Here is a 19,479-nt window from a genome sequence, read left to right on the forward strand (position 1 = left end):
TAAAGCTTGTTCTGTTCAGAGAACATTAAAGAGTTGATGACATTCTCTCCCAAAACTATGACCCACGAATTTTCTTTAAGCACCATGATTAGATTTAATGAAGAAAGTTATTCTTTATAGTTAACTTTTTTTATGCTCACAACATTACATTTATGTTGATTTATATATAAATATGTTAGTGTTTAGGCCCAAACGAAATCTGAATAATTTATTTATTTTTTTTTATTATTTACTGCACTGATTTTGAGGGAAATTTGTTAAACAGCTTTTCTTAATTATAAAATTTATTTCATTTCAACTTCTTTGGATTGCTCAGGTTTTTAATACGATAGTGTGGCAGTTATTTTAATCATTTAAATGAACAAGTAATGTATTGATCACCAATGTCTCATGTCTGCCAAACATGTTGAGTGGTACAAACATCATCTGCAGCCTGAAACTAAACTTTTGGCCAGATTTTAGGAGTGAATGCACTTAGATGCACAGTGAGCTATGGGATGCTCCCTTGCTCCCTATTTAGTGAATGACTAAACCTCTTGTGTTGTTCGTCTGCACTGGTCTCAGAACAGTTTGAAATGCACCTTATTTTTATACTAACTCCATTTAAACCCTCTGAAAGCAACATTTTTCTGTTTTTTGATGAACCCATTGATTCTCAAAGTGAAAATCCATAGTAAATATAGGAATGCATTTACTTGTTAATTAATAGAACCGTATTGTTTAGAGATAAAATAAAATGAAGCAAAATTGTTGGAATGTAATAATAAAACTATTTTAATTAAAAATAAGTAACATATTCTTTTAACTTTTGCGGGACTAATGTTCCAAAATCCATGTATGTGGATATCATGTTTATTAACGTGTGAAAAATATATAAATTTGGCATATCAAACGAAACTAGACATGCTATACTTTACATCCAAACAGGTTTCAATTAAAAAACTTAGATGATTCTTACCAGAGGCACTTTTAAGCCATACATTTGTTTAAGTTTAACACTAGAAGCGCCGAGCCACTGTAACCTACAAATAGCGTGAATTCAGAGGTCAGATGACCGGATAGTCTTCAGACAGGGACACGGCTACATACGATCGCTAGATGGCTCCTCTTGCCAATGGACTGGTCTTAAAAATGTCACTGTGAGTTAGGCAGCATTTGGCCTATAAATGCTTAGACTGAATTTATCAACATTCTGTCTACGGTTGATCCAGTTGTCCTGGCAACATTGTCTTACAATTATTTTAGGATATGCTCCTATATTTAGTTTGTATCATTTCATTCTCGTTTGGCATAAATTACGTTGTGATTGAAAGCTTGTAACTGGAGGAGCGCAAGTTGATATTTATAAAAAAATTTTAGGAAAGGTGTGGTTTGTCTTGCAATAAAAATTATTCTAATATAATCAATAATAATTGTAGTGGGGGAAGGAGAAAAAGTCACTTCTGTGCTACTATATATATATTAGGGCTGTCAATCGATTCACATTTTTAAATCAAATTAATTACATGGTGTCCCGATTAATTAATCGCATATACTAATATTTGCTGAGAAAACCCCTCATATAACAAGAATAATGAAAGATTCAGATAATTAAAATGCATTACATTCTTGTGGCAGAAGAGATAATCATTAATAAGACAATACAAGACAAAAGCGGCTTTAGAATACAATGTATTGTTTACTATCATATTATGGATCATAAGCCAATCATTGGCAAACAGTTCACAGCAATCCATTTCGCAAGTGAATCAGTTTGAGATTTATTATGAGGGCTTGTTTAAGGACCCATCAATGTACACCTGCGTCAATCATGCTTGTGTAGCATCTCGGGTGCGTTGCGTCATAAACGTAACCTTTTTTTAAGGTCACTGTGTCAAGTTAAATATAGTTTAATACTTAGAACATATCTTGAGATCACTTAGTTAAAATTTGCACTCCAAGTGGTTTTGAATGCAAGAACGTAACGCATGTTTGTGTTGTTCTGCTACTCAAGGTTGTTTTCTTCACTGTATAAACTGTGCATTGCCACAGAGCTGAAATGTCAATTACTGCCCTCTGGAGTAAACAGGTTGTACTACAACCTTGCATTTCTCAGGAATCTTCCTTATTACGGTCCGGGGGCATTGCGATTAATTGCGTAAACTTTAACACATTTTATTATATATATCACCATTACACAAGCCAAAATATGTTAAGTCTTTTTTTCTTGAACACTGAGAAATTTTTTGTGATTTGTGCTCAAAATCAAAATTTTTTGTTTTATTTGTGTTAACTTAAGCAAATGGGTTGTTTTTCAACTCATTGAAAAATGATGGTTTCATTTTTTCAAAAACACTGGGTTAATTTTATATAAAAAATGGGTTAACATTTTCAGGGTAATTTTTATCCTTTCAAGATGTTAAATATACCACATTATAAACAAATATGTCAACATGGTATCTCCTTTATTCTAACAAAAACAATACAACAATTCCAGTAGTAAAATAAAAAGGAGTACTTCTACTGTTATATGACTTCATAACATTTTCAACATGAGATCATATAAAACTAAAACAATGACATGAGAGGAGAGGAGAGGAGAACTGCAGCTTGAGTGTCTGAAAATTATTTCATCCTTCAGTCATATAATATGGGAGCGAGAAATGTAAAAAAAAGCACAAACTCCAAAACGGTCATTCTCTGTGTAGTTAGAGCCGCTTCAACCAGTCGCAGAAGAGACCCAATCTGAGCATGAGCCGAGACCGGGAGAGATTTACAATTCCGCCGGCTGATGCACACTCTAACCCGGAAACGATCGTCTCTCAACCCTCGTTGATGATGCAACACGTTCAACGAGAAGTTGAATTTTTAGTCATCGCATTTAACGCATTTTCCGTTAATACAGCATAAACCAGTATAAACACTGGTTGGGAGGGCGGAACCTTTGTAATGTGTCCTCCCGGAGTCATTACACTGACGCAAACACCACAACAGCGCTTCCCTGTCAGTGATGAAATGAGAATGGACCTCTTAGCGCTATTATTTGATGTACAAAACAAGCCCAGATTGGACTTGTGATAGAGTATTTTATTTTCAGCCTATGTAAGGTGCATTTTAATTACCACAGAAGCATGTCAAGTCTCAAATATCACTCCATTTTTCCCGTGGAGTTCAAAGTGACGCTTGACACTGGCATTGCCACTCTGACGCAAATTATGAACGCAGCTTCGTGATTATTATAGGAAAGCAGATAGTCACAGTCTACCAGCAGATTAATATTGTGAAGGATGAGAGTTTAAGAGATTTAATGCCCATTGCAATGAATACTATACCTATGGGGACTAAAGACATCTTTACACAGTAAAGGTGGCACAGAAGCTGCATCTTAAGTGGCAATTTGATGTATTTTCACAGAGCAGGAATAAATACATTTACACAGCTGTTGAAAATGCATAAATAATGTTATGAGTTGAATATTTTCAATGTAAAATTATAGAGAATACAGAAATATGAAAAGAATGAAAATATGAATGAATCCTCAACCTATGGGGACTAATTATTTCAATAAGTTATCCTCCCAATTAGACTTTGGGAAAAGTTTAAATTGAGAAGAAAGGGGTATTTTAGTCCATTCCTGTCTTCATACTGTGGAAGGTTTTGTTTGGAAAATATTAATAAAAGCATTATTGTTATATATTTTGGATTTTCTTTACTAAAATGGAAAAAATGCATTTTTACAAGAAAATACGTTTACATGGTGTACAATTTCAGCATTTTCAAAATCTGTGATTAATCGTAATTCAAAAATGTAAGTTTCGTAGTTATAAACTGTTCTCCTAAATTCCTAAAACTGTATTTCCAGTTAAATTTTTATTTTGAATCTAATATTTTCAATGTGTAGACAGACTTTTTGAACTCCACAGTAAATCCCCACGAACAAGAAAACAGTGTTTCCACAAACCAGGCTATTCCCATATACAACATGTCTTTGATAACAAATTACATGCATCATTTAGCGACAATAACAGTAAATCGAAGCAGTAAAATAAGATTTTGCATTCCTGCATGTTGAACAACCATGATTGGATCAGTGGCAAAGCACTGTTGCCATTCACACCTGTAACGTGCACGTTTCATGCAGCGCATTGTATGTGTGTAAGCCACTGTGAGCACTACTGCATAACAGAGGCACGCAGGTTGCAAGGGGAAGAGATGTGCTTTCACATTTTGTCACCGAAACGCACTGTGCTGGACATCACACACTCATGCAGGTGACTAACGCAAAGTAACGCAGAACAACACTCGTATTTAATGCAACAAATCAAAGCACTTTGCTGAGGCCTTACGAGACAGCCTGTCAATCAGTGCCTTGAAAATCATGATATAACACCTAAAATGTATGCACTTCTGCTCTGTTAGAGCACAGTCTTAATCTGGCTTACAGTCTTAGTGGTATTTAAATAGTCATCCATGTCATTTAAATGTAAAACAAATTAAATAAAAAAAAATAACTACAAATCCAACATGGAATAAGCATTCCTCATGCATAAGACTGACAATAATTTGATCACATTACTTTAAGATGACAAAGATTAAAGAACTTCAGTCAACACCAAAAAAAAGGTTTAGCATTTATGATTTATTTAACTTAAAGCCAATTCTGAATGCATGGCAGTGATTGACACGCAGCTATCAGAGCGTTTTCCTGTTGCAGAGATCCAGACCTACCAACAAGTGCAGACGTCGCCTCTTGGTTCTCCTGAGGGTACCCATGATCCGGCGACCCATATTTTTAGCATACCACACAGAGTTGAGCATTGTGGGCTGAGGCTGGTTCATGGGGTTCACGCTCCAGGAAAATAGCGTTCCTTTCCCAAGTCTGACCTGCCCCACAGCACCTCTTCTTACGCAGGCATCTCAAAGCCAGTATCTGCACATAGTGTGTGCTGGCGTCAAAAACATACAGTGCAGGTGCCTATGAACGTACCGCGAGGAAAACAGAGGCAGAGGCTGCCTGACGCATGCAAACTGCAGCAGAGAAAAAGAGCTTCACAATCTCTGCAGCCCTTAGATAAAACGCTACTCGATTCACCTTCACTCTCGCTCTCTCCCTCTGCTGTGGCTGATGCAGTTCCTAGTATGCTGATCCGATCTCGGCTGTGCAGTGGTGGGATGTAAGCTCAGGGCAGAGCAGTGCAGATGGCTGCAGGTGCTTGCGTTTGCCTCTTCCAGCTCAAAATGAGTCAGCAGTAAGCTGAGAGAGTGAGACTGGGTGCTTGGCTTGGCTTGGCTAGCACTTACTCCGCTCCTCTCTGTTACGAGGCTGATTTCCCGAATTGAGTCCAGAGGCTTGAGGCAGAGAACACCTTAATGCTATGCCTTTCACAGTCTCTGACAAATGGCTACAGTGTCCCTGTGTCTCCACCTCTTTGCATTCAACATGCTCTCCTGTTGCTTTCTTCAATGTGCGATCAAGCCATTCGACTCTGGCTCACAGGGAGATATATCAGGACTGACGTCACTGACGGGAATCCAGAGGCAGCTCAAGGCTCATGATTGGTATGAGAAAAGTGACTGAAGGACACAGCCTCACCTCAAATCCATACCATCACAGCCTTGTTCTTATAAATGCATTGCAGAGCAACATGCAGGTTGAATTTATAACTGAATTAATATTTTATATTGTCTGCAGAGGTCTTTTAAAAACACATATGTAGAAATTACTAATGAAATCTCATTTGATGTAGAGATTTTGATGAAAATGTGCTAGGCTCTGGAATACGCCTTTCCGCTATCAACGCGTCATATGACGTAGAGGCTGAGGCAAACAAAAGAGCTCAGCGGTCAGCTCTCATTGTGGGTGTTGATGTAGTTAGAGCAGTACAGAAAGTTTTAGAGAAGCCATAATGGTAAATTATTGTGTTTGTGCTGGTTGCACGAATTCCAGCCTGTCAGGACATCGTGTCCATCATTTTCCTTCTAGAAAAAACAAGGCTTTTCGGTCTTGAGTGTGTTTTGTGCAGGTGAAGAGAGCAGACTTCACTGCCGCGTCTGTTACCACACACTCGGTCGTTTGTGGCGCACATTTCACTCCGAGAATTATCGACCTGGAGATTTGTTGGAGTCTCGGATGGGATTTCGGAGTAAGGACCACGTGAGGCTGATTACTGATGCTGTTCCCTCGGTGCACTCGATGGAATCAAGTCCACCGTCAAAGTGTACACCGGATTTTGGCACGGGCTGGACTGGAGGACAAAGTGCTAACGTTAGCAGACATTCTGTGCAACGAAACGAGGACCAGAGTAAGTCTTACTTTTAATTATTTTAACTCTTAATTTGCTCATAATTATAGGCCTGTGGGCCATCATAGGCATGTTCGGTCCACACCGGAGAACTTCGGTTTCTTCATTCGCATCCATTGTAACCTGAGCTTGAACTTGACCAGACTCCTCAGCCCATCGTCACTTCCGGTTAGTGCTTTATAGACGCGGAAGTTATTTTATCACAATTTATCTCAAAATATCGTTAATGGCTAAATATATATTACTCCAGTTCAGAAAATCTAGTTGTTTTATCATCAACATACACTATGCTATATAGGGGTGTCCAACCTGCATGTTGCTCTTTAACATTAAAAAATATTTCTATGTCCAAATAAGATCTTCCTATAGATCTATATTTTACATAAATGAATCCTAAACGTATGACCACTAAGATTTTTTGCATTGTGACATTATTTTCAAGACTTTTAAACACATTTTACCTCCCAATTCTCATTACTGTCCTTAGAAAATGGTTTACACATTAAGCTATCTATCCATTCATTTAAGGTCCAGGTGATATACCAGAAAAAGATGAATAGTCTGAATTGATGGGCGCATCTGCGTGTGCAGCCAAATTTTGTTACAGGGCGTGCTGCCTTATTGTCTACATATTGCATCTTCAATTTACAATACCAAGAGGAAGCAGCATGCACACTGAAATTTACAAATTTGACACACTTTTACCATTTATTCGTTTGTTACATTTTTATTAATATGTATTTGTTGACTTAACAGAACAGTTCAGTCATGACAACTCTCGGAATGCTTAGGCACCAAATGGGCTAGAATCTAAATAATTTTCTCAAAACCCTTCAGTCAAGTCAATGTCATGTATATCCAAATACATTTCTGTGAATACATTTCTTTTTTCGCTATTTAGAATTGTTCAGGCAGTTAATATTATATTTTTTTTTTTTACTGTAATCAGCAAAAAAAAAAAAAAAAACAATTCTTAGCTTTTTTTGAGGTCATCAGAAACACTGAAGTTTTGGAGCAACTTCCAAAATGACCGCCGAACAGGGGTAACACATGTTCCCAAATAATAACTCAAGAATGAAACATTTGATTGACTCCAAATAATAAGTTAAATGATACCAACAAAGCAAACACTTTGAACTGAAAACATGAGGAAAAGAATGGAAAAAAATTATAATCGTGAGACAACAGTTCGGGAGACAATCAGGTTTTATATATTTTTTGTCTCCTGCATCCCAATGCCTTTCTTTCCTCTTGCGCTCTCCATTTCTTTGGCTGTTGCTTATTATTAATAAAACAACTCAAAATAATGTAGATAAAAGATGTCTTTTGGGTATTTAAAGATTCATAAGTTTCCATCCAAGTGGTGAATTTAATTTACAGACTTTCTCTCTTCCCTGTTGTGTAGATCAGCAAAATAACAACAGGAGTACCGGGTGAACAAACAATCGTAACAGACTGAAGAAGGATGCGATTAATAAAGTAACTTTGCCCTGTGTATTTGTATGTGTGTGATTTTGTATTTATCCCCTCGGGGCTTGCTGTAGAAAGCATTACGGCGCTTCAGTGAGAAAATGAGTTGCGTTCAATAAACACACTGTCCGTCTTTGATTGCTCCGATTTCTACATTTTTTTGTCAATAATCTTCATTTTAGTGTATGAATATCGCAGTGGCATGTCCGGTGTAAACAGGCAGATAGCTTTTCGTTGGAATCTTATTGCAACGCATCTGGTTAGGACAAGGTTTTATGCGAAAGAATATCACAAAACAACAGCGTGTAAGATTTTGTGAATACTATGTGTGCGTTCCTTGTTCTTTTGCCATGCGGATCTATAAGATATAGTGTCAATTAACCTGCTCTTCCACACACTTCAAGTTTGTGATCAACTTATTTTATCTGCAAACCCTACACAGACCAGAGCAACATTTCAGATGCAATGATTTTGCTCCACTGGTCAGTCTAGTAATAAATAAAATAATAAGTCACATTATTTTTTGAAGTGCATCCTGTATTCCTATTTAAATGATAGTTTATTCAATGAATGTGTTTCCATCACAGTTTATACACATTTCATCTTATCGAATAAAACATTAATCCACCTCAAGCGAGCGTAAATGTTTTTGATGTGCATTTTGGAGATTTTAATAGCATCTTGATGTTTCCATTCAGCCGTTTTTATGCAATATCCCAAATGCGCAAACAAATAGGCTGATGGAAACCCAGCAGACACAAACACTATTTTTGTTCAGTAAATCTGACTGAATCCAGACAATATAAGTTTATATTTAGCAAATTGTTTTTTGGGTTCTGTTCTATGTTAAATATGCCTTTTGAATGTAAATGTGGTTTCCTCGTCATGCAAAACAGACTTACTGATGGTTAAGTTTGAAATAGTCTGCAATGCCTCACTCCATTTTATAACGTATGGCCTTTATACCAGGAAAAACTCAATGTAGTTTCTTTTATTGTACAGCTCATTCCCTGCAGATGCAGAATGTAACAGGTTTTTCTAGAATAATTTTTATTTTTACAATATAAATCTCTGCGTTGGGTATCTGATAGCTTAAAGGGATAGTTCACCCAAAAAGGAAAATTGTCTCATCATTTACTCACCCTCTTGCAATCCCAGATGTGTATGACTTTCTGTCTCCTACTGAACACAAATGAAGATCTTTAGAAGAATATCTCCATACAATGTAAGTGAATGGTTACCAAGACTATGTAGCTCCAAAAAAAATCACATTAAAGCAGCATGAAAACAATCCAAATGACTCAAGTGGTTAAATCCATATCTTTAGAAGCAATATGATAGGTGTAGGTGAGAAACTGATCTAAATTTAAGTAATTGTTTTAATATAAATTTCCACTTTTATGTTGCCTTTATGCTATTTTTGGAGCTACAAATGTCTAATCATCATTAACTTGAATTGTGTGGACCTAGAGAACACAGACATTCTTCTAAAAATATTTAGTTCACCAGAAGAAAGAAAGCCATACACATGTGGGATGGCATGAGGGTGAATAATTTATGAGAGTTTTCATTTTTGAGTGAACAACTACTTTAAGTCTAATGAAAGCATTTAACCAAATGTGACTGGCACACAGGCTGCCAGTTTCTGCTCAGTAAATCTGATGGAATCCATGCATTACTCATGCTGTACATTCCAAGATAACTACATTAAAAAGTATGAATAAAATCCAAATTCATCCAATTGCCATTGTATTCAGTAGTGATCACCTCTAAAAGAATTAAGGCGTGTAGTGTCTCGAATACAAACGAATTTGCCGTTGTTCTTCCTCCTTCGAAATGTATGTTCAAGCCAAGGTAACCAAGGAAGGGAACATGATTTTAAAATATCTAAAAACACACCTATTCATCTCTGCATTAGCTGATTTGATGCCAGTTTTTTTTTTTTTTTTTACATGACTCTTGAAAGGGCAGTGTTAAAACTGACTAAAAACTGGCTGATTTTGATTAAATATTAAGTGGACAAATGTTTTTAATAAAATAGCAATAAAATAAATAATGATTTTCACTACGGCAACATAGTAATACATTTTTTACTGCATTACAGTTAAATGTACTGGAATTTACTTTATTTAATTTACTTGTTTTTTATAATATCAGCGGAAAATTAAAAGGCAGTAACAAGAGAGTACTACTATGATGCATAAATATACTTGTCAATTTAAATTAAACAGCACTTTTTTCACATTGCAGTAAAGAGAATATCATAAATTACCAATCTCGTTCCGTGTTACGGTGATGAGAATGAGTGTAACTGGAAAACAATGTCACAATGTAAAAAAATCTTAATAGCCTTGAAAACAGGCTTCATTTTCTATATGCAAAAAAATATTTTAGAGTAAAATAGGACTAGGGCATTTTCTTGACAGGTTTGTGAGAATCACCATACTTCATATGCTGGCAGAAAAGAAGCAGTATGCCATAATCAAACCAAGTCAAAGAGAAATTTGCCATGTGCCATATATAATTAAACATTACATTCAATGCAGTAATCAGGCTATAATTGGAACCTATTGCTGTCAAAAAAAGGATCAATAAAATACATTGGTCAATGACTGTGGAAGCAGAGCTGCTTCTTTGCATGACTGCATGCACCAACACATAACAAATAAAACATCAACAGCTATCACCTCAATATACGCAGCCAAACAACTGTTGCTTTGAAAGTACAGTCTGATTTTTTTCAGAAGCTACATAGGTAGACTCTAGCAGACTCATGCACATATCAAGCTTTCATAAACACAAACGAGAAGGATGATAGAGGGGTACAATACAAGATCCCATGCATTTTAGGAATGGTACTGGATTGTACCTTTTCAGCATTAAGCCTTTTTGAGAAAAAGTATACCAGTCTCATCATGAAACAATGAAAAGCTGCATGGACCAGCCATTTTCATCACATAGAGATGACCAACACCAGACTGCACATGACTGACAGCCATATGACAAACAAAATTGGCAAGCAACAGCAAACAGAAATGGCAAATGCCACTTGCCATGTGAGAGAGGTGACTGTTACCTGGACGGTCAAAGGACTTTGAGGGTATGGGTTGAAGAGGGGAGTAGTGGGAGGAGGACTCTCCTCATTCACTACAGTGGACGGCCCATCGAAGATGCATTCCAGCGATTCAACCTATAGAGGAGCATTGAACTCAGAGTATTACAACAAAGGATTGCCTGAGGGCTTTAAAGTCGCAAAATATAAAAAATTACATCATTATGAGATGCAGATAAAGAGAGGACAGACAGAAGGACCAAAATAGAGTAGTAAGGCTGTGTCTCAAACCTAAGGTTATAAATGCTCAAAAACTGCCTTTGTAGGCAGCTCAGTAGGTTATGAGACCGAGCCAAGCATTAGCAAAATGGAGAGTAGTTTGATAAGGACACCATGTTAATGAATGCAGACCTTATAAATCACCAGGATGCAAACATTCATCCCAAATGCAACTGTGGGGACTATGAAGACAAAAATGTAAGCTTTATACTCTTTACACTTGCACTTCATACACACACAAACAAACAAACAAACACGCACACACATAAATATGGGTGTTTCTTCAACTCACATATAGCACTGTGGACTTCTAAAATATAAAGTCTTTTAAAATATTTTCACACTCTCTACACCTAGTTTATTTACTTTGTCTATGTAATGTATTTATATGCAAAATGTTGTATTTGTTGTCATTTTTTTCCACCACATCTTAAATTTGTTATTGTTTTTAACAGAATTCTGCAGTGGAAATGACAGTGACATAAATTTCTAGGTTTAATTTTTATTTTGATTAGACTCACAATGTGGGTTTATGTTTTCTCTTTTAATCATTTAATGTAATTTTGAGTGTGACTGTGGTTTAAGGAGGGTGTGCTTGTATGCTGGGTTGGAAATCTCTAGGGTAAATAATGGTGATTTCCTTATTACATCACATGTTGTTATCAAAGCAAAAAGAAACAAATGAAACATGGAATGTAGGCTGTCATCCGCGCAGCCTGACCGAAGCAAAGCGGGTGCGTTTACTCGTGCAATTTACTGAAATTGAAGCACTGCCGTCTCGTGATGCGCGAATGGCTTGCACGCGCTGCACGAGTCTTTTGGGTAAACTACAGTATCGTCAGACTTTTACTTTTTGTTTAGCCTCCCATTTAGCACATGAAAACATGCTGCGTGATCATAAGGAAGGCTTACATCAAGATGTAGATTGGAATGCAGGTGCAGGATATCATATGAATAAAATAGTCTACTCCTCTCTCGCTGTTGTTGGTGTGCCAGTGATTACCCCTGCCATAGGTTGCCAACCCCTAACCTAGAATATATTTATGCCAGTCTTTATTCTAAACCAACCAGGATAACATCACTACCACCCGATTGCCACTAATAATACATAGAAAATCTATTTATGTTGCCACATCACCACCAATAGCATCATCACCACTAATACCCTGTAATGATTTCATTGTAACACAAGGTGGCAACAGAACCAAACACTGCTGTCAGAGGTGAACTGAATGGATGAACTAATCTCCAACACTACAACATTTCCCTTACAGAGTTTCCCATCAATTTGTCTGGTGACAAATTACAATGGCGGGTGATTAATCACTGCAAGTGAATATATTCTTAGACCTATTACACCTCAGGCATTTTACCAATAAGGAAAACAAGACTCCACTAAAACGAGTGAAAATGTGTCTATCCCAAATGTCCTTGCACGATACTAAACATTTTAACAAGTTCAAACCTTAGGCATGAGTATAAAAAGTACAGTACAGCCGTGGTCAGGGTGGAAGTGCCGTTTATAGGGTCTCAAAGGAGATGCTGAAGTGACTCTGAGACCAATTGTCACTGTGAGTCGTAACCGTATGGACCTAGTGAGGGTGTATTTGAGATGGATGGCATGTTGTGAGGTGGGCTAAAGAGATAAAAAGGTGCAGGTTTAAGTGTGAGTAATGTAGGTTATGAGAAGTGCCAGGCATTATTTGTCAGCTGTGGTGTGTGTGTGTGTGTGTGTGCTGCTGGCGTAGGCTCTGATCTGAACTGAGGGGGAGCCGTGCAGGGTATAATAAATCTAAAGGCAGAAGGGAGCACTGGAGCACGACAGGCACAAGGCGAGTGGTCATAAATGTTCACACATACGTACTAGTTCCTGCCTCACAGTATAGTCACTCTCTCTGGACACAGTCACCCTGCTGCTTTCCAGTTAGCGCACAGTGCTTCACCTTGAGAAAACAAAGGGCTAAGCATTTCACATAAATATTCAAAGAAGCCAATAACCGTAAAAGCACCTTGGCTTTGAATGCTCATTACATTAACTACAAAAAGTGGCAATCATAATAGCGCACAGTGAGACACCTGCCTAGTAGGGCTGCGCAATTTAGATTTTAAAAAAAGCAACAACCTTGAAAAGAGCGTAATTTCTATGTTCATTTGAACAATACTGATATGAATTCTTAAAATTCCAAGGTTGATCTTTTATTTTAAAGCTTACGTCAGTATTTGTTGATTATTTTATCTGTTAAATATATTATAATTGAACTGCATAGTTTGAGCTATTTTTTTAAATGTTTATTTTTATAAAATGTACCATGTCAGCCATCCCCCAAACTATTGTGTACCATCACTCAGCCCTAATAAATAGAGTACTATACACTCACCTAAAGGATTATTAGGAACACCTGTTCAATTTCTCATTAATGCAATTATCTAACCAACCAATCACATGGCAGTTGCTTCAATGCATTTAGGGGTGTGGTCCTGGTCAAGACAATCTCCTGAAGTCCAAACTGAATGTCAGAATGGGAAAGAAAGGTGATTTAAGCAATTTTGAGCGTGGCATGGTTGTTGGTGCCAGACGGGCCGGTCTGAGTATTTCACAATCTGCTCAGTTACTGGGATTTTCACGCACAACCATTTCTAGGGTTTACAAAGAATGGTGTGAAAAGGGAAAAACATCCAGTATCGCGGCAGTCCTGTGGGCTGAAAATGCCTTGTTGATGCTAGAGGTCAGAGGAGAATGGGCCGACTGATTCAAGCTGATAGAAGAGCAACTTTGACTGAAATAACCACTCGTTACAACCGAGGTATGCAGCAAAGCATTTGTGAAGCCACAACACGCACAACCTTGAGGCGGATGGGCTACAACAGCAGAAGACCCCACCGGGTACCACTCATCTCCACTACAAATAGGAAAAAGAGGCTACAATTTGCAAGAGCTCACCAAAATTGGACATTTGAGGACTGGAAAAATGTTGCCTGGTCTGATGAGTCTCGATTTCTGTTGAGACATTCAGTTGACATTCAGAGTTAGAATTTGGCGTAAACAGAATGAGAACATGGATCCATCATGCCTTGTTACCACTGTGCAGGCTGGTGGTGGTGGTGTAATGGTGTGGGGGATGTTTTCTTGGCACATTTTAGGCCCCCCTTAGTGCCAATTGGGCATCGTTTAAATGCCACGGCCTACCTGAGCATTGTTTCTGACCATGTCCATCCCTTTATGGCCACCATGTACCCATCCTCTGATGGCTACTTCCAGCAGGATAATGCACCATGTCACAAAGCTCGAATCATTTCAAATTGGTTTCTTGAACATGACAATGAGTTCACTGTACTAAAATGGCCCCCACAGTCAACAGATCTCAACCCAATAGAGCATCTTTGGGATGTGGTGGAACGGGAGCTTCGTGCCCTGGATGTGCATCCCACAAATCTCCATCAACTGCAAGATGCTATCCTATCAATATGGGCCAACATTTCTAAAGAATGCTTTCAGCACCTTATTGAATCAATGCCACGTAGAATTAAGGCAGTTCTGAAGGCGAAAGGGGGTCAAACACAGTATTAGTATGGTGTTCCTAATAATCCTTTAGGTGAGTGTATGAGTTACACCTGCCAAGCTGTAATCTCATGAAACAAGCAAACAGTGTTCAGGTGTAAAACACAGCATGTGGTACACAAATATCAAATGGATCCTCCTTAATCATCAAAAAGGCACAACAAATCACAGTACCAGAGTAACTGTTTGCATTATTGTGCATGCAGAGAGGGCAGATTTCTAAGAATCTGTCTAAAATCATTAAACAAGTGTCCGGCAATATAACTAATAAATGTTAAGAGTCTTTGAAAGACTACATCTCTTTGTATCGATTATGCCAGTCTTTCATGTCCTTAAGCAGTGTGATTTGGATCATTGTCCATTCAGCAATACAACAGATTATAAATTAGCCTGTGGGCTCTGCATATTATTCACCAAGATTATATGTGTTATAAAGCACTTTGCACAGTAATAATGAGATTTCCATTTAACCAAGTGCTGTGGTGGATTCTGGATTAAGATTCAATGTAGTGAAATCCTCCTATTTGGGGAACATTTTTTCATTCAGACCTCATATCTTGCTTTTGTCAAAGTTGATCATATTGATTGCTTATAGCAAAAAATGGCTGACAGTATTAAAGTTGTACCATGGCTCTCTGGCTTTACAAGCCATTCAAAAAGCATTAGAGCAAGTATGTGTGTGTTTGTGTGCATGTGAAAAAAATGGAGGCATACAGTTAAAAGTAAAAGTACAGTTAAAGCTGTATGGCAAGGCAGAATTTGAACAACAAGTTGACTGACAACATGGCAAAAGTTTAAACATCAGCAAGTCTAGATCACTAGTTTACCTTCATTGGGGAGATGTGAGCATGTGCTACATATCCATGGACATTTTCAATCTGGGACAGGCTCTTCTCAGCCACCTGGACTAGCTCAGGCCCGGGAGTCTCATCAGTGAGCTGGGGTGAGCTTTGCTCCTGTTGAGATCCTGTGTCTTCATCATGGTGCCTGTACTTCTGCAGAGAACATGAGACAAGTCAATGACTGCTAAAGAGAATTGAGAATTTTTCTGCTAAGATGGCATTGATATTGGAGTCACACAAGATTTCTGACAAAGAAATATCCAAGCAATCATAAAAGTGAAATTTGTGTTGATTTTGCAAGTATGTAGTCTTCATATAACAACAGGGCAATGTGCAAAAAGTGTGGAAAAATAATTTAGTTTGGGGGATGGCTGATAATGGTAATCTTTGACAGAGTAGAGATGCAGTGAAGTGGTCCATAGACAAAGAATCAACAAACTGATGCTACATTCATTGTCACTATTACTGACAGCAAATTATGCACAGCAGTCGGTACCAACAGGGATATACTGACTAAGCAAATACTTTTGGCCTCATCTGTACATGAATATAGGCTAGTAACACACAGCCTAACTATTGCAATCTTTCTAGGTTATGATAACGGGAGATAACCTGTTAATGTGTTAGACTACGTCCACATAAATCCCAAAAACTTCTTAATGCAAACAGCGTTTTCATATTCAAAAGGCTTTGTCCACATTGCTGTTTTGTTCTCTCCAAGTTTTCCAAAAGTTGATAATCGACACCGAAACGTCTGAAAAAGGCTTCAATTCCCTCATTGCACATGCGTAAAAAAAACTAAGCATAGTCTTGTACAGCATAAAACACAATTGTCCTCATGTTCCGCCACAAGACAGCAATTCTGAGTTAACTTCCCGTTGCCTTTGAAGGAATACAATGTTAAGGTTGTGCAAAGTAACCTTTATTTTTAACAACACTATCAAAAGTGGATAACAAGCACAACAACGCCGCTTCAAAGTGGGCAGCCATCTTGATTGTTTTGGGTTGAATGGGTCACAAGAAAACAAATGTGTCATCGTTTTCAAATATCCCAGTTTTCCCTGTAGACCTACAATGCGAAGACAGCGTTTTCAAATGTATCCATTTGGGAGAGCATTTTTGAAAAGCTCAGACTCAGTCTGGAAAGACAAAACTTAGCAAAATTAAGATGTTTTCAAACAAAAACATATTAGTGTGGATGAGCCTTAGTAATTTTTATTTTATTTTATTTTATTTTTTTAATGTCTACATGTCTAAAAAGTCTACATGTATTCATGTTTTGAGTCTGGAAATGGTTTAATACACCTGGCCAAAACACAGAGAATACAATGAACCCCTTCTCTTGCACTACTATAGTGTTTTCTCATGAGAATGACTGGGTTCCCCATTCTCTGTAATACAAGGGTACATGCCTAAACAGAGAGGTATCTGATGAGACATTTCCACACTGGAAGAGGATGGCCATAGTTGCCATGGCAACAGGTTTATCAGACACTGACTGCTTCTCGCTATAGGTTAGCCTGTGATTCAACCAGTCTTATTTAAGGCTGACACCAGTCTTATTGAACTGGTTCACTCACTCAGCTTTTATATTTGCAAAGTTTATAATTAGTTTCTGGATAATAGAAATGAACAATGGTGGCTGCCTAATTCTAGAACGTTTCAGTTTAAGCAGATAAAGGGAAATTATGTATATTGCACACCATGTTTCAACATGCTGTTTTTAACATGCTTGTTTTGTAAGATAGTACATGGGCAATTCAAGAATTTTGGATGTGACATTTGTAGTAAAAAATTTGAAATGTTACCAGTATATTGAATCATTTTGCGTTTCCCTAAACCCCACATTCCAGTCTGAAAAATGTTTTTCCAGTTCAGATTGGGAAATGAAGTTGCATTGTAAACTTGAGAAGAACCTTTTGGGAAACACCACATTTGGTAAAAACAAGCTAATTAAAAATTTTTTTAAAGAAAAATAATAGCCACTGATTAGCTTTGTAAAAAAAAAAAACCACTATTTATTTATTTATTTATATATTTTTGACAATGACACAAAAAAAAACTGCATTAGGGACATGACATATTCTATATATATAGTATACAGTTCTGAAACTGTCCCTTCTATAAAAAGGGGAAACAATCTAAAATGCTTTGAAACCAGCAGACTTTGAACTCGAGACATCAGTATGATATTTTTTATGGCTGAAATCACAAAACTTCCATCCAGGATAACTAAATGTGATTTAAAATATAGTCTGCATTCACTGCTTCTGTTGAGTGAAGCAGTGGTGCTCAAGCTCGTGTGGGGCTCGCAACAAGCAGCAGAAACATGAAACGATCAATGTTTATCATATCATCATATTTGCGTTAAAATAAATCTGAATATAAATTTTATTTTACCAAATAATATGATATCTAGCAAAAAAAGCATTTTTTAAATCATATCACAAATCACAGCAGCACTCTGTGTCCTACAGTGGCTGAATCATTGGGAGAACCTCTTTGACTATCCCATTGATATCAATATGATTTGATATGAAGCATTATTAACGGTAACGTCTGTAACATATAATTATTGTTAAAGTAAAAAGCGGAGACCATTTGTTCCTCAATCTTAACACTGACATAAGTTAGTAGGATACGGAGGCAACATGTCACTAAAAAACAGTGACTTCTTAAATGTGACTTTTATGAATTCAAAAAGCAGTGTTGGATATACTGTATATTTCTCAGAGAATTCTTTGTCTTTCTGGAAAATGCTTACTGATAACAAAGTGTCCTTTGACCTCTCTTTTGAAACCTTGAAACATGGCTGTCAAAAAAATCTTGTTTTAGTATTAGTGCGCATGTGTATAAACAATAATATTTTCTATAAAATCCATGACAGCACTTAAATACAGAGTCGACGGATAGTGGATTTTGCCAATACCGATAATTAAGGTGGTGAAAAAGGCAGATAAACTTTTAATTGGTTGGTATATTTTCTATCTATTTAGAAAGATCAAAGATTTCTTAGTCTTTTCTTACTATGTCAGGCGCAGACATTTAGGCTACAAGAGTCCAAAATGAATAAAATCCCAAAACCAGTTTATTGTGCAACCAAAATTCCAATAATAACCAGAAAAAGTATCTAAGGGGGTCAGGGGGCATGCTCCCCCTATAAGAAAATGTGTACATTTTAAAAGTTAAATACTTCTATCTGGTTCACTTTGACAGCAACATTAAGCCCAATCTCCAGACCTGAACCCCATTGAAAACCTCTGGAATGTGATCAAGAGGAAGATGGATTGCTCAAGCCATCAAACAAAGCAGAGTTGCTTGAATTTTTGTGCCAGGAGTGGTATAAAGTCACCCAACAGCAATGTGAAAGACTGGTAGAGAGCATGCCAAGACACATGAAAGCTGTGTTTGAAAATCAGGGTTATTCAGGGTTTAAAATGTACCTCTCACTTTTTGTATGTTCACAGAGCTTGGGTTATTTTGTTTTTCCCACACAAAACTGCCCTGTTACGTAATTCTCTCTGAACATCCATAAATGGATATATCAGCAAGACTAGCATCAAGAATTCCTATCATTAATATTGATTTGTAAGTGTTTAGTGTGTTTTGAGCAGGTGGGATGAAGCACATGACAGAAGAGGACAGCTCACAGTCTTCCCTGATGAGCGCATGAGGAGGAGGATCTCCTGGCAACCACGACCACTCATCATTGAGTCATGGCCCTCTCTGACTGAGGTAGGCTGCTCTCTATTCAATCTGGAGCTTTCCTGGGACATACCTGATACTCCAGCACTGAAAACTGGAATACAAACACACAATTTTTCTACAAGCCTATAGTTTCCATCTCTGCATTCTGTGCCAACATCCACAGCATAAAATGAGGCCACTTACAGCAAAAAACTACTTTAAATGTAAATTTGTCAGTAATATGAAATGCCCAAAAAGTCTATTAAGCCACAAGCTTTAGTTTGATTAGATGAAACGTTAAAAAAATTA

At 37.3% G+C, this 19,479-nt stretch overlaps 1 protein-coding gene across 12 annotated transcripts in view; it reads right to left on the reverse strand.

Annotated features, from left to right (window-relative positions):
* The window catches only part of dlg1b (discs large MAGUK scaffold protein 1b), a 145,601-nt gene that overhangs the window by 72,065 nt on the left and 54,057 nt on the right, over positions 1 to 19,479 (reverse strand). For 7 of the 12 annotated variants that reach the window (XM_052133254.1, XM_052133252.1, XM_052133251.1 and 4 more), the window contains exon 4: positions 15,469 to 15,636. In XM_052133254.1, the coding sequence (XP_051989214.1) occupies positions 15,469 to 15,636 (168 nt within the window). Of the gene's footprint in view, positions 1 to 10,827; positions 10,942 to 15,468; positions 15,637 to 19,479 lie in introns of all 12 variants that reach the window. The other 5 variants (XM_052133246.1, XM_052133245.1, XM_052133244.1 and 2 more) reach the window with 1 other exon arrangement.

The sequence above is a fragment of the Xyrauchen texanus genome, chromosome 9 (genome assembly GCF_025860055.1).
Source record: "Xyrauchen texanus isolate HMW12.3.18 chromosome 9, RBS_HiC_50CHRs, whole genome shotgun sequence".
Lineage (NCBI taxonomy): Eukaryota > Metazoa > Chordata > Actinopteri > Cypriniformes > Catostomidae > Xyrauchen > Xyrauchen texanus.